The sequence below is a fragment of the Channa argus genome, chromosome 6, assembly GCF_033026475.1.
Source record: "Channa argus isolate prfri chromosome 6, Channa argus male v1.0, whole genome shotgun sequence".
NCBI classification, from domain to species: Eukaryota; Metazoa; Chordata; class Actinopteri; order Anabantiformes; family Channidae; genus Channa; species Channa argus.
The window spans coordinates 6,841,746-6,857,853 of NC_090202.1; the positions used below are offsets into that span (position 1 = coordinate 6,841,746).

Sequence of the window (16,108 nt, forward strand, 5' to 3'; positions counted from 1 at the left end):
CAAACGATGTACAACTGAAATCGTTAGGAGGACACGTAATATAATCCGTGCATTTTTAACACGAAAACAAATTTGTTTTGCACAGTCATCAAGATATAGTGATTATCACTACCTTGTGTATACCTGGGAGATTCATCTTGCTAATGGAGGACAGATACTCATAGCAGCTGCATACATGACAAGACAAATGCTGCACGGTACACAGTACAATGTCTGACCTTGCTGATTGTACCACATCAGACACTGAGTCTTTTCAAGTGCAGGAACATGTTGTACTTCACATTGTAGAGGAGGGTGGCTAGCAGGGTGCTTTGAAGCTGCCTGGTGACAGAATCACACGCTTTTGTTACTACAGTGGGTGTAGAAAATGATCACACACACACACACACACACACACACAACCCCCCCGGAAGATTTTTACTCTATTTATTTATTTAATTTATTATTGCAGAAGCAGGCTTACTCATATCCGGTGGTCCAAAAATCATCCACTCCAGAGATCATTGTATGTCCACACATTCAACTTTCCACTACTAACTTGTGGTACCAATAGCTCTGCTCTGTCAATGTCCCTAACAACTGGTTAGGCAATCTTAAAAGGCACACACCCCAAAGGCAGCCAGGTGATGTCATTGATGACATCATCCGTTTTACAATACACCACGTGAACAAAAAAAGAGAGCAAACCCTGGCTGGCTCTTACAATTATAGTTATTTGTTTGTCGATAATCTTTCCCGGCAGATACAGGTGTATTTATACCACGATGGCACTGCACCTCGGGTGATCTGACCAACAGGCTGCACCGCTAAAGATTTAGATGAGTTACATTAATGGCGGTGAATTTTGACGCAATCACTAAGTTTCCGTTTTATACTTAACATAACATAAATGATTTGTTTTTGTGTATTTTTGTCAAAGAAACCTAATGAAATCAACCATAATTTAATGTTGTAAACAAACAAACAACAAACGATGCTGCACCCTCTGTAAAAGAACAACACCAGAGCAACATACAGCATGAACTTAACAATGTATTATAGCGAGCACTCGTCATGAGAAGTAGAAGAAGCAAGTATAATAAACACCACAGTACACACACAGAAACCAAGACTATTTCACAGAATATCCAACTAGCTGGAGCTATAAAAAGATATGACTGTCACAATGGCAGAAAGTTTAAGAGGTGATTCTGCTCTGTGTGGGACATTAGCCATGGCAGAAGAAAATGAATTGCACACACTGACATTTTGTGCGGTATCATAGGCAGAAAAAAATAGAACAATGTCAAATTAGATCTGACACTAGGGCTTAATGCTACAAACCTTGGAACCAACACTGTGCACAGTCATCTCTCCATTGCTCCCCTGTCAATCATACCCCCCAGTATTAGGCCAAACTATTTCAGATGCAGGAATAAAGACGACGTCTCTGTGCCACACTTAAAAAAAGACTGTGGCGGCACAGAAGGATGTCATTCTGGTATCTGATGGCCTACATGGCATTTTCCAGACAAAAAACACAAAAAAATAGGGCAGTCTACACAGTCGTGCACACGTTTGTAAAACCGGTATCTTCAAGCATGTTAACATGAAGAATCACTGCCTGCAATTTTTCAACTATAAACAAGCAGCGCTCGTGTCTAAGGGAGTAGCAGCTGCTTCATCGAGCATGACAAGAGGGAGGAAGGACGGCTGTGGAGAATCTGGGTTGGACATCAGAGACTCCATGCACACACACAAATACTGTATATGTAACCGACACTCATTCATGCTAATTTAGCGCACATGGATATTATGCAGTGCTTTTATAGACCACTGCAGAAGATGGAGTTGTAGTAACATCCAAAAGGCCTCTGGTAGGTGGCATGAAGTCACGTGAGTTAGCTAATTAGAGCAAGTACTACAGAAAAGTCTAGTGACGAGCACAGTAATAATTAGTCTGATTGTTTTATAGGCCAAAAAAAAAAAAAAAACATAATGTAGCTGCTCATGGCAGAATGTGGAGTAAGGGATAAATAGTGTTGTTCATTTTTAATGGACAGAGAATTTGGCACCTAAAGCACAAGCCTGTCCCTAAAGCCTGTCCCTAAAGCCTGTCCCTAAAGCCTGTCCCGAAAGTTCTGTCCCTAAAATGTTCATTAGAATCTTTCTACATCCTTGTACTGAAGCACATTAGCAAAAGAAAAAAATAGGCCAACCCTATTTTTTTTAAATTATGATATGTTTCATACAAGATGACTGATGGAACGTAAAATGACAAGAATTGAATTGCTTTAGAAATTGCCTATGACTCGGCAGATTTTCTTTTGGGTTTCTTCAGCATTAAAGTAATTTTGTAGTAGTAGTCAGTTGCACATCCACTGCTGCGTTACTTTTCCAAAATTTTAATATTTACAGCCAAAAAATGGGGGTCAGGTTTCCGTGTGAGGACGGAGCAACACTACACTTCCTATTCACGCCAATCAATGCTCCTATAAAAAATATTGTAACATTTTCCAAAAATGCTTGGAGGGAAATTTTGCTATTTCAAGTTTTTATATCAAATTTTCTCATTACCAATGACTCACAACCATTGTGAGTTTTGGTGAGATCTATATGAGTTTTTGATAATAACATCTGTTCTTGTAATTTGGAGACAGTAAGACATAATTTTATTAAAAAAAAAAAAATCTGAATTATGGGATACATTTGTTTATCTTTTCGGAATACAGTGTGCTTTGATATGCCTGCATGCCACTGTAATTCAATTAAGTCTCCATTAAGTAAAGACATGATTTTAGCACAACGGAAAGGTTTGTCATTTCCACATCCTACATATATGGAGCAACATAACCATTCATTTGGAACATTGTGCAACTTACAACAACATTTATCTCATGGCACTCTACATATACAGTACATGGTGAAGACAGAATTATACAAATGTCTTTTTTCTCATTGTCTGGCTCCACTGTGTTCATCAGCTAATTTCTAAATTTGTTATTTGTTGCTAGTCAGGCAGAGTATGTAGTTGGACCAGTAGACGGAGCCTAAACAGTAAAATACGGTGAGCAAGAGACCACAACAATAAGCTGAAAGATGCTGAAATCACCATGAGTGATCCCTAGCATGCATATAAGTCATTTCATCCATTGGCAGCATGTTTAAATGCTGGTTAAGATGCTTTGGTTTTGCTGCAGATGCCAAAGAAGCGACAGCCCTCTGTTGTCAGTGAGGGGAAAGTTGGTTTCATGCTCTTATTCGGAGGTCTGGAATGCAGTAAACACCAGCGAGAGAAGAGGTGCAAGGAAGGCCCACGGTTGCCATGGTAACCTCTTTCCCATCCATCGTGACTTGATGCTCCTCCAGACTGAGGATGAGGTAGCGCCACAAGGGACATAAAGCCTTAGAGGAACCTTTGACCACAGGCTTTGACACATCATCACCAAATCTGCTTGAGGGGGTGGTGACATCCCCCCCCCCCCCCAGTATGGTGCTGCTTTCTGAGAGTACCAGTGCAGAACATACACTATGCATATCTAAATCTATATCTATATCTAGATATATAATTTTATTGTTCACAGGAGCTTTGTTATTTGCTTCATTTCTTTAGGGAGGCGGAGATGGGAGTCTATGATCCTATAATCTTCTTCAAATCTACCAGAGTGAGATTAACTTTATTTCATCTCACACTGACTCAATGTCACAGCTCAATCTTTGTCCGGCAGACTGGTACAGTGATCCCAGATAAAGGGGAGAGAGCGGGGGGAACAGCAGGGCGATTACGTTGTAGTCAACAAAGACCCAAATATTTAATCAACAAGCTGATCTGTCGCCAATCTAGACAACCTCAGCTGGAAAGTAGAGCCCCTTACTCTAATAATTACAAATGCCCTTTTTATAAATACGACAAATACTGCAGTAAAAATAGAGAACAAATGACAATATTAACTAGCTCAAAACTGAGCGTCAAAGAAACTCCCACTCAGCGACACAGGATCACGGTCACCTCCACAATCTAATGCAACCCAATACAACATCCCTGAAATAATTACCACCTTTATCAAGCTGGTGTTCAACCATGTCAGACAGCCATTGACCCAACGGTGCGGTAAACATTTATGGGGCTGTGATTAGGTTGTATTACATCAGAAAATACATAACGGAGAGCTGTTATTTTGGCACAGCATATCAACAGAACAGATCAACTGTGGCTTCACAATTACGTGTAAGCTGGAGGCGAGGATTCGTTATTGATAAAGGTTTATGTCCTTAAAATGTCAGGTAATTGTGAAAAATGTCCATCGCTAAGGCCATTCAATATCTATTTTTTGCTAACAAGCACTCTTTAACATTTTCACACGCGTGTTGTTCTTGATTAAGCTAGTTCATGATTAATTGTTTGGTCTAGAAAACGTCAATCAAAGTTTCCTAAAGCGAAAGCTAATCTTGAAGGGAACGAACAAACATAAAGTTGAAATCTATGAATTTTAAGTCTTTTCCGTTTACTAAAACCTACATTCATATTTCAATCTGATTACTTCCTCCAGCCTAAGGACTAAATTATGAATTATTTATTTTGTCCCCACACCATCCAATAAATCCATATACTGTAGTGAATGCAGGCTTCACAACATACTGTATGTCTGCAAGTAATTTTTTCATAATCATTTACTTTTTCATTATATTATTTGATTTTTTTTTTCTTGATGACATCAGATCATGTGATCAATACAAAATCAGGATTTTAAGAGCATGTTGACATTAAATTGAGCCCTGCTTATCTAAATGGTGAGTTTCTACAGATTGACAGAAGGTTGAATCAACTAGTTATTTTCATCCATACCTACGGTAATATGTTGTCCTCGCGCCTTCAAACCACAAATAAGTGGCCTCATACACTAATGCACCAGAGAAATACACAATGTTCAGCCTCGTACAGATACGATTCATCCACATAGCGCTCACTAAAAAAGGCTCAAAAATGATAAAAGTATGAGAGCAAAACCAAAAAATTACATATCATAAGCTTCTCGTGCGCGACACTTGTTGCAGGGTGTTTCACTGTGTTGCATTAGCTCATACAGGTCTACATCATTTGGTGCCCACCCACCGCATTACTGTGGTTCGTGGAGAAACAAGACATATCAAACATATCAACTCAGATTTCTATTCAGAATATGTGCTGCAATCACACACACACACACACACACACACACACACACAACACGAGATCCCCGAGCCAAACTCCGAACTGAACTGGGATCCAGTGGGAAAACTTCACCCCCGGTTCACTCTGACCTGCGCTGCACCTGACACACAGATCTCCGGTCAGCTGCAGGCAGCCACGAACACACTCACACACACACACACACACACACAGCCAGACAGACAGACAGACTGTCCATTGTCAGTGTGAAGGGCCTCAGGAGACAGGTGCTCCGGTCCCGGCTTAACATGTCTGTACAGCAGTTGTTCCAGCAGCCTACCTGCAGCTGTGCACGTTGCTCCGCTCCGCCGCCTCCTCTATGCCGCACAGCGCTGAGCTTCTCGACCAGGAAACATGTTGTCAGCATCGCAGTGCACAAAACACACACGCGCCCACACAGGCACACAAACTCAGGCTACAGCAGATCACATGAGGTAGATGGGTTTTTGTTTTTTTTAGGATACAAACTGCGATCGGGTGCGACATCGCTGAGGCAGTGTGGGAGTCATCGCAGGGAGCCACGGCTGGTTGCCTGACTGACGGACTGGCTGACTGCTGAGGAGCTGTGTGCACTCGGCACCCGTAGCGCGCACAACTGCTTGCGTGCCCGCGCCTTGAATGATATAACCCCAGGGGTTCCCGGACCTTTTCAAAGTCAAGGACCCAAACGTGGGATAGGAGTGAGACTATGGAGCCTCTGTCTGGTAATATTCAGCAGCCCGAGAAGCTCCATCTGGCAAGTTGTGTGGTGTTAGGTAATGCTTGGTACAGAATTACATAACCATGTAGTGTAGGTGGGGTGGTAACAGTGAGAGGAGTGAGACCTGGTGTGCAAATCACTCATCATAATACATCTGCTTATTGTGCTTGTGTAATGAAGGACATAATGTGAAATTCAGCTTTTCCTCTCTGAATAAAGCCTTAAAGACCCACACCCTGCAAAAAGTGTCTGCGTTTTTTTTTTTTTACTATGCAAGAATGTAACTACTGAACGCAAGTACTACACTTTAGTACAAATGTGGGTTTTCTTGGTCATTTCATGTGACTATACTCCTACTTCACTACACAACATGGTTCCGATTCCGCTACATTTGTCTGAAAACAGAAGATATTAGTTAAGTTGACAGATTACTCTATGTAGACAGATCCGCCACAACCTTAAAACCACCTGGTGGACAATATGTTCAAACTACTATGCAGTGTGTTCTGACCCCTCTCAGTCATGGCCAGCATTACATTTTCCCATGCTGAGCTCGATCATTAGTTGATTTACTGATCCTTCCATCATTTTTAACTGCTTATCCTGTTCAGGGGTCGCGAGGGGCTGGAGCCCATCCCGGCTGTCACTGGACAAAAGGCAGTGTATACTCTGGATATGTCTCCAGTTCATCTCAGGGCCAAGACACAGAGACATACGAAGACAGACAAGCATTCACGCTAACATTCACACCTACAGGAAATTTAAAGTCACCAATTAAGATAACATGCATGTGTTTGGACTGTGAGAGAAAAGTACCTGGAGGAAACCCAAGCAAGCACGGAAAGGAAAAGAAAAGCCGCAGCCTTTTAAAATAACTTTTACATGTAATGGAGTAATGTTCATTAGACACACTGGGAAGAACTGCTACAACTGTTAAATGTTTCATTTATCAAATGTTACTGGCAGACAGTCAAAAGCAAGATGACTGGATTAACTGCCCAGTGATTAGAAGGGTTTAATCCCATCACAAATATTCATTGCACAATGAGACGAAACAGAGATCAAAACCTCAAGCCACAGGCAGCAAGACGTCAGTTACCGTAGCTTATCACAGAGACATGGAGAAACTGTGTCTGTCCAAAGGTGACATAATCAGCAAGCTCACAGCAATAAGTCTCCGGGTTTTTATGCTCATAACCAAGCAAGAGCTTGGCACATAGCGTTCGTAATACCTCAACATATTGTCGTACGCTCAGGTTTATGACCATATATATAGTATGTTTATTTGTGAGCTTTAGAGGGAAGTGAGATCAGGGTGATTTAGTTACCTGTGCCCTAAATGTGAAAGTAAGAATTTGCAGCTTTTCTCGATGTATATAGTTGTAAATTGAACAGTGTTGTGTTTTGAATTCTTAAATAGACAAAATATATTATGTTAGGCCTTTTATTTTTGACGTGTTTCACTGTAGCCATGTGACAGACCGGTGACATTTTGGGGGTGTACCTGGCAACTTGGCATGGTAAATCTTATCTTAACTTATTAGGATATTTAATGACAATAAAATATTCAGGCGGCCTGGCATCTAAAGGTTTGTGTGTTTGACCAGCGGATTAGCTACACTTTTTTTTTTCCCCCTCAGGTGTATGCAGATGGCTGCTCATTTGTTTGTTTCCCAGCATGCCACAGGGAATTTGAACAAAAGCACAAAGGTCATGCTGACAGACCTCATCCTCTTTCAGGTTATTTGTTTTTCCTTGTTCTGGCTCAGCTGATACACTATTCATTCCTTAACGTCTGGGTGGAGATGGCAAACTATTAATCACCGAACACCATGCACTTAACCTTTAATCTTCTTACGTTTTTGTCATATATTAGGTTTCATATTAAATATTGTTTTTTGTTTTTTTTTCTTTCTTCAGGGAAAATGTTTTTGTTAAAACTGACACTTTTCTGCTGCCATTCATGTGTCCAAAAGTTACCAAAGAATGAAAAACAAAAAACAAAAAAAACCTGTGACCTGGTTAAGTGGCTCCTGTCGCCAGACCATGATCCTCACTCTCTGCCCAACACTTACACCCTGTGTCCAGCATATGAACTACACCTTCCTCCTCTTCCTCCACTTGTTTTTTTTTCCCCCAAGAGACAGACTCACAAGAATGAAACCTCTTTTGATTTTTTTATTATATCAAAATACAAAAATTTGAGAGGAAAATTTTGTATGGGACTAAGCATTTGAAATGATATGGTGACATGGATACAACACTGCTTTCATATTCTCACAGACATGCCATAGATAGAGCATAGATCATGTGCTAGGCCCATGTCTACGTCATGATGAGCCACCAGGAGTGAGCCTGTGCATTTCCCCTATAAAGGCTTTAGATGGCGACTGTCACTATACACATAAAGGCCAGCTGGTAACAGGCCAGAGTGGTTTTAAATCATAGTCCGTTCAGGTTTTCTGGTTTTACTCAAGAAATAAACGAGATCCATGGCAGTTGAACATGAAGAGTGAATAAGACATGATCTCAGATGATACAGAATTCACTGGACAGCAGTGGCAAAAAGAGAAAAGTAAATACAAATATTATACATAAGGCTTTGGTACAGCACCATACAATATGAGTTAATTGCTCACATAAAGTTAAGTGAAGCGTAATACCTGATGTAGTGACAGAACTGAACCACGTCTAAAAAAACAGATAAATAAAAAGACAAACATCAGGTTATCATGTTGAAGAAAAGTAAAAAAAAAAAAAAAAAAAGAGTTTTTGCTTTGAAATATTTACATATGGACATTGTTGAATACATGTTTCAACTTAAGAAAGACATTATGGAAACATTAAGCACAAAAAAAAATATACTGATTAAACAACATATAATACAGAATGTAAACATGTGTTGTACAACACAGAGTTCCGTGGATGAAAATGAAATGAAATGTTGAAAATTTTCTTCCTTTTAAGCACTACTTAGATTTGCTTTGAGTATGAGCATTAGCTAAAACAGTCAACGATGTAGTGCTTATTGTTGCCTATGATAATAATACATTCTAGTTTCTCAGTGCTGGTACACATGAAAAAACAGAGAATATAGAAAATACTACATTTTTCTATTTTCCGTCCAATAACAGCCAGCTTGGATGTCCATGAATGATTGCTAAATAGGTGTTTTTGTATTGTCTCTACATGCAAGATTAATACAATAAAAAATCAAATTGGTTCTAAGTATCATCCTACCAGCACCTAGTGATGCACTAAAAGCTGTAAGCAGAAAAGTTCGGAAACCAAAAGGGAACAAAAGAAACAGAGCTAACAGTACGTCCAAAGCAGCCCTCTTAAACACTGTACGTTTCGGTTTCATATGCAAAAAAGAGCCCGGAAGACATCCATTCATAAAACCCATGGAGGGCATGTGTGAGCTTTCCTAACACCTTTCAACCAGGAGAACCAGGAATAAATACAAACGTGGTCTGGCAACTACTCATGGCTATACTGTACAGTACTAGTAGGAATTCTACAGTAGGAAAACGGTGGTGTGATGATGTGAGACGCCGACGCCCCTGCAGTAGTGTGCTTGAAAAACAGTGCTGTCAACCAAAGATTGTAGACCTACAGGAAGTAGCGTGTAGAAAAAATCCTGTCGTCACCTGACGATGCTCTCAGATTCCCTCCCATGTGTCCTGTGGTGTGTACTACTCTAAACTCAGGTTATGTTTCTCTTTTTAGGCTGGGTTAATATTGTCAATATCATCACAAATATACTTTTAGAGAGGGTACCTTGGAAGCACAGACAGACAATGCAAACACACTATAGAAAACAGGTCATCTTGAATTCATTTCAATGTCACAAGTCTCTATTATTTGAGGTTATACTACTATTTTCCAGTATTGTCTATTACTGTCATCACACCATGATACTGTTATGATAAGGTCCTATAGTGTCTACCGGAGCTTAGTTTAGTCGCTCGAACACACAGGGCCCAAAAACAGTTGCTTGTGAAAACGAAACAAACAAAATAATCTCTATTCTACAGCACCACAAAGTTAAACATAGCACCAAGTCATAATGTTCAAAGCAACTATGCCCTAACACACTTTTCTGTATCAAACTAATGTAAACACAACTTCCTCAACAGCACGTATTGTACATGACTAGAGCATGTCTGTGACTCTTATAGAAAAACGTCTCCTTCAGTTTATTTGCTTTGGACACCTGAAGGCGAAGAGATCTGGAGTAACTCTACATGTGTGCTCATGAACGGGCAAAATACAGTATTACATTGTTCCAGAAATATTATAGAGGGCAACACACGTCTGCTTCTAAAGCTTTTTCCAATGGGCATTCACATACTATACATCAGAGAAAATACTACTCAACTTGTGCAGCCAGCGGGCTATGGCAATAATACATTATATGGTACTAACTTTAAGGTTTCTTTTGTTCTCAGAATAAAATAACGTCTGCTAAAGTATGACAAATGAGGCACCTTAAAATATTTTAAAAACATTGTCCACTTAAAGCCGTACTGTAAGCAAATACCTTTATATAGAATCTAATTTCTTTTTCCTTGGGATCCATCCTCACATCCTCATACGTCTTCCTGTAAAACATGGTTTGACTTCTCTTTACAAATACAATACTCACCATGTACAATAGATAACAAATATAGATTATTTCTCCTCATATCGTACACGAAAACCAATTTGTTAAAGTAGAATATTCACTTTGATACTCACTTTCAGACAAACGTCACTTTCTCACTTTTCAAAAGAGTTTTGAGAATTTCAGTAAGCGGACATTGAGCGGATTCTTACAAGTGGATAATTGCCGGACGACCTCTGATCTGTTGGTAGCAGATGGAAGATTTGTCTGATATGTCTCTGAGTCACTGAATGAGCTTTAGCAGTAAATGGAAAACTGTTGTTTTCATAGCAGTGTGAGCAAAAAGGGAGCTTTGTGTGTGTGTGTGTGTGTATTGGGAGTTGGGCATTAGTTATTACCAAAACAGATGATTTTTGGACCTAATGTGCCAACTGGTCATCTCACCAAGCTGTACTATAAACAGCGTAATGGGTCATTCAATGTACTGTGACATCGGCACATTCATTTCCTGTACAGCAAAACATACATTCATTATCGGTTAGTGTCGAGAAATTAGCAGACAGACAGAGAAGTAGCCAGCAACTAATGTACACGTGTTAAACAGTCAGGGTGGCCAAAGTTTGAAAATTTCCCATCGTTAAAGAGCATCTTCTAGCAATCACATTCCTATCTGACAGCTGTTACAGCTGTTTCTGCATGAAATCCCATGTACAGTGCTTCTGTACATTTCCACTGAAGTTACATTTATTGATTTATTTGCTTTCGATGAATCAAAACTAGTGTATTGTTTTATTTTTGCGGGCATTCTGGCTCTGACCTTTCACTAGGATATAACACAGTTGAAACAGGTACCCACTGAAAATATAAATGTAGAAACAAAAAAAAACAAGAGTTATGCATCCTCCGTAGCATTTTCTCCCGTGTGTCCTTGGCAGAGAAAGTAAAAAACACGCATAACGTCGGAGTCCCTTACTCCTCCGAGGAGACGAACATGAGAAGGCGAAGGAAAAGGCAGTCGATGTTAGAAAAAAAAAAAAAAAAAAAAGAGAAAAAGGCAAAAAAAGGCACCCCGAGATGTGCCACATTTCACAAATGATTCCTCAACAATGAAATACATACGACAGTACACTTCACAATTCATCACCCTGTTCTTCTAAGCCCTACAAGTCCAAGCGTGTAAGTCCCAAATTATTTGGAGAAGTTCATGAAGGCTACGACCTTGTCTTAATGCAGTGCTGTAATGAGGAGTGCAGACACACCGAGCACTAAAATTAAGACGCTGCCCTCTAACGGTCGGCATTGGATTCGTAAAATCAAAATCGAGACAATATGCCAGCTATTATTGAGAATAAGGAGCTTCTAAATTAGATCACGTCAGGCCATATTATCCATTTGAATGAGTGTGGTGTGTGATATAAACCTTTTTTTCATCCATATGTTTCATATGTAAAAAGGTAAAGTACGTACAGTATACCACAAGAATTACAGCAACTCTGCGTTTACTCTGAGGTATATTTTTGTGGTAAGAACCCTGTGTTTAAATACTGACACTATTTGTATTGTAGGAAAGGTAGACTCATGTCCCTGTCCGAGGACGCACCAGGCTTAACAGTACACCGTATCACTGAAAAACCTAAAGATATGGACCCCTCAATGACTAGTGAGTGAAAAATCTTCAACGTGTTGTGACATACTCGAACAACACATTTTTATTACTGTAAGAGGAAGCTTAATTCCCTTGTTTTACTATTTATATACATTTTATATTTTCAGAGCATTTTCAAGTGAGATTCTTCAAAGACAAGTCGTGGTGACAGCTCTGAAAAGCCATTGTTCTTGTCTTCAAATGAGATTTTCTAACCCCCGGAGCATTTGACTGGATGTTACCTGCTCCCCAAACACGGATGAACCTTCAGAGATTATAGATGACACGAAAGACCGGGCTGGCAGCCCAGTTGTTTTTTTTTTTTTTTTTAGGGGAGGTCAGCTTAGTTGAGTCCAATGGCTTGGTGGGCACGCAGGTCAGCGTAGAGTCCCATAATTTGGGCCCTCAGAGTCTGCACTGGCCAGAATGACTGTCTGGTCCTCCTCTGAATGCCTGCGGTGCAGGAAGGAGGTCAAATAGAGATAGGGGTTCTTCTTGTTTTGCCTTTTCCTCTTTCTGTGGAAGGTGAGATCCTCTCCCTCTTGGGGTGTCTGAGATTGCTGCTGGGTCTGAGAGAGAGACACATCTGAAAGGAAGGGAGAGAGAAGCACAGGAGTAACACACCACCCACGTGTGCCGTTTAATCGTTCGCCCCTAATCCTCAGACAAACCTGTTCTCCTTCTGGAGGTTGTGTTGTTATTGTTGTTGGCAGCCACTCCCTTGGCTTTAGTAATACAGTGGTGTAGCAGTGCTGGTAAGCTCTCAGACCCGGCAGGATCACAAGACGCACCTAGAGGTTCCCTGAGAAGAGGGGAGACAGCACAGCATGCATTGTTCGGCGTTAAACAACGGTCGTGTTGGGGCCTGTCTCAGATTGAAAAGACAGAATGACACTTTGTTATTTCCAGTAGGTGCTAAAGCATGTGATCTGATGAGCTCTTGTGCTTCTACTGAAAGAACATTTGCACTAAGATGATGACTTTCCACTTTCTATCTGCATTGATGGATGACAAAAGTTAAACAGATGGACAGAAAGAAAGAAAGAAAGAAAGAGAGAAAAAGAAAAACAGTCGACATAAGATGACAGTGGATTTGGTGAAATTATTGGCTTTATATTGGTTCTAAAACAATCATTACATTAAAGACCCATCCCAAGATTTATAACTGTTTATAACAACTACATATTTATTATATATGGGAATTTGATGCAAACATTTCAATATACACCTACACTTCTATACACAGTTAGAATTTAAACAGACTTTTTGTAGCACGAGTGCTAAAAATGGAAACCAAATCATTTAAAACTTAATGACTCCTATTACTGTCAGGTTTGGGTCTTTAAATATGTGACTGCTCCAGAAAGGTGGGCAAAATTGGTCTTTTTGCTGTATTAAACTCATGAAATGAAAATAATATCTGGATCTATAAATTGACTGTTCCTGTAAAAATTAGGTCCCACTGCCTTTTCAAAGTCTCCAATTCACTATTTTTAGCACAGGGGTCAGCAACCTATAACAGATAAGCACACAAAACCTTTTTCATTGAATATCTTCATTCCCTTTGCGTCTTTTAACCCTAACCCTATAATACTAACACATTAATGAATAAAAAATAACAAGCCATAAAATAACACTACAGTTCTTTTTTTTTTTTTTTTGATAGGTGACCATCTAACAGGACCTTTCATACCTTTTTTATGACAGTGTTGGTTTGTTTTTTCATGTTAAACATCAATTTGAAACAAAGAATGAGAAAGACTCTAAAGATGAGTCCAATAAAGCAGAAACAACCACTGCCCAGTCTACATTGTACTTTTTCTAACAGTGTAACCAACTATCATCTTTGTAAATTCAAAATCAGGAAAAAAGGTTGCCATCCCCTGCATGAACGTTTCTGTTTTTCCTGTGTAAGAAAGCAAATGCGTTTCAAAATAGCAAATAAATAGCAATGTGCCTCTGAAATCGGAACTATGTTCATTTCATGAGTGATACATGCTAAATTGAACGAAAAAAAATCAATGTTTAATCAGCAAAACAATAATTACATCAGGTTAAAGTGTCTTCATTTCCATAGTATGCAGTTTGTACTTTTACCTCATACCGAATACTCTGGTTTTGTTGTCCATCTCTCTTAGAAAGATGCAATAAAGTTAAATAAAGTCCAAATAACCTCACAAACTCAACCTTAAAGTTCAGTTTCAGGAGGCTTAATCTCTTTGCCTTTCAAAGAGCTGAATACCAACAGCTTCAAAACCTGACTTAATGCTAACATTAAGTCAGGTTGTTGTGCCACACGCGTATTGTTTCAAAAGGCATAGGAACACAGAAAGTTTTAGAGACGCTGTCCATCATTTTGTCACTGTGAAGAGAGAGATTGAGAGTCCATTAGCAGGGAGGGGGAGACAAATCTGAGAATTGCAACAGTCCTGGACAGATTCAGAACATGAACTGTGAGCAGAGGCCAGAGTTTGGTCAAATATAGAACATTTTCATAGACATAAACACTGTACAGCACACTTTCAGAAACATGAACACTGCGTACAGAGGCTTCACCATGCTGACGGGAGGAGATGGCAGGAAGAGGAAATGGCCGTTAAAGAACAAGTCACATGACAGGAAGAGGAAATGGCCATTAAAAACAGTCACATGACAGAAAAACGAAAGCACTTAGGACAACAAATGTGACAAAAAATTTAGTTGGAGAATTGTTGTTATTTGTTTGGTTGTAGAGAGAAGTTTAGAGAATGCATGCATGGCATTTTGCACATGGAACAAAACTTTAAAGGGGAATACTCCAGTCTATCATTCATGTGCGTCCTCTATTGATTCAAGGCTTTTTCTTTTTTTTTTTTAATTACAAAAATTTTTCTTTTGGTGCAGGGAAAACGTCTGTATTCAAACAAGAAAATGCATCTCCACGGACTAAAACCGCTCCTCGTGCTTGCTCGCAAGCCTAATTACTGTAGCCTACACCACGGCAGGCTTACTGGGCCTTAGAACCGTATTGACAAATGTGTCCTGCAATCATTAGTAGTACCACACTTGAATCCAGCACAGAGGCACAACCCAAAGCGATTCCCCTTTAAAGGAGAGAGTGATTAGAGCCCTCCCCCTGCTGACCCCTCCCCTCTCAGACATGGGTCCGACCCTTACCTATTGCGGCGTAGGGGACCGGGTCACAACAACGCTGCCCAGATAGCTGAGATCAATCAAAAACAAATCAGGTAAGACCCTTACCCTCTATAAAGCAGCAGCCCTATAAGCTACTTTTCGTTAAAGGCCAGTGCAGGAGCAAGTCTCTGCCTCATGGCTTTAGCTACTGTATGACGGAAGCTTGTAGGGTTGTGAGGTGGGTGTAAGGGGGCACAGGAGTAGGTTCAGTGTGAAAACACTACGGGTTCTAAATGTCCAAGCTAAGTTTTCCTGTAGGTGTAACAACTGAATCTGTTCTGTCCGACAATCTGTGTAGAACCACTAATTTATCATAATGTTCGATGTAATAGAGAAAACGCCTTTAATTATAGAACGACAGTGAAACTGTCTCCTTTATTTTTCTGGGTACCACTTTCAAATAAGGTTTCGTAAACGTTCATTAATCATTGATGAACTGTTTCTTAATGCTTTGGCGTGTAAAACAGTTACATGCACGTGTATTTCATTCTCCAACAGAAGGTTTTTGGCCGTCTGTAGAGTAGGAGACACTCTAAAACGGCAGGAAGGTGTGATCAACTGTATGACTGCACTTTCATGGTTATGTAGAGCCGACTTTATTGTAAAAGTTAATGTTTTTAGCACAAGTGTGCAAACAAGGCATATGGGAAAACGCTGGTCAAATGTAGAACATTAGGTGAAAGTGGACAAGTAGCAGAGTTATACTGAAGTAGAGCATAAAAAAATTTTTGTATTTTAGACTAGACTATGATAATAACTCATATTATATATGTTATCCAACCTCAGTCCAGGGTG

At 39.8% G+C, this 16,108-nt stretch overlaps 1 protein-coding gene across 5 annotated transcripts in view; it reads right to left on the reverse strand.

The window, feature by feature from the left end:
* Nucleotides 1-8,053: 8,053 nt before the first annotated feature.
* Nucleotides 8,054-16,108, reverse strand: part of igsf9ba (immunoglobulin superfamily, member 9Ba) — a 63,132-nt gene continuing 55,077 nt past the window's right edge. For 3 of the 5 annotated variants that reach the window (XM_067507915.1, XM_067507912.1, XM_067507913.1), the window contains 2 exons: nt 12,811-12,941; nt 8,054-12,725 (listed from right to left, as the gene is read on the reverse strand). In XM_067507915.1, the coding sequence (XP_067364016.1) occupies nt 12,517-12,725; nt 12,811-12,941 (340 nt within the window). In that variant the 3' untranslated portion in view covers nt 8,054-12,516. Of the gene's footprint in view, nt 12,726-12,805; nt 14,502-15,295; nt 15,342-16,108 lie in introns of those variants that run through there. The other 2 variants (XR_010914682.1, XM_067507916.1) reach the window with 2 other exon arrangements.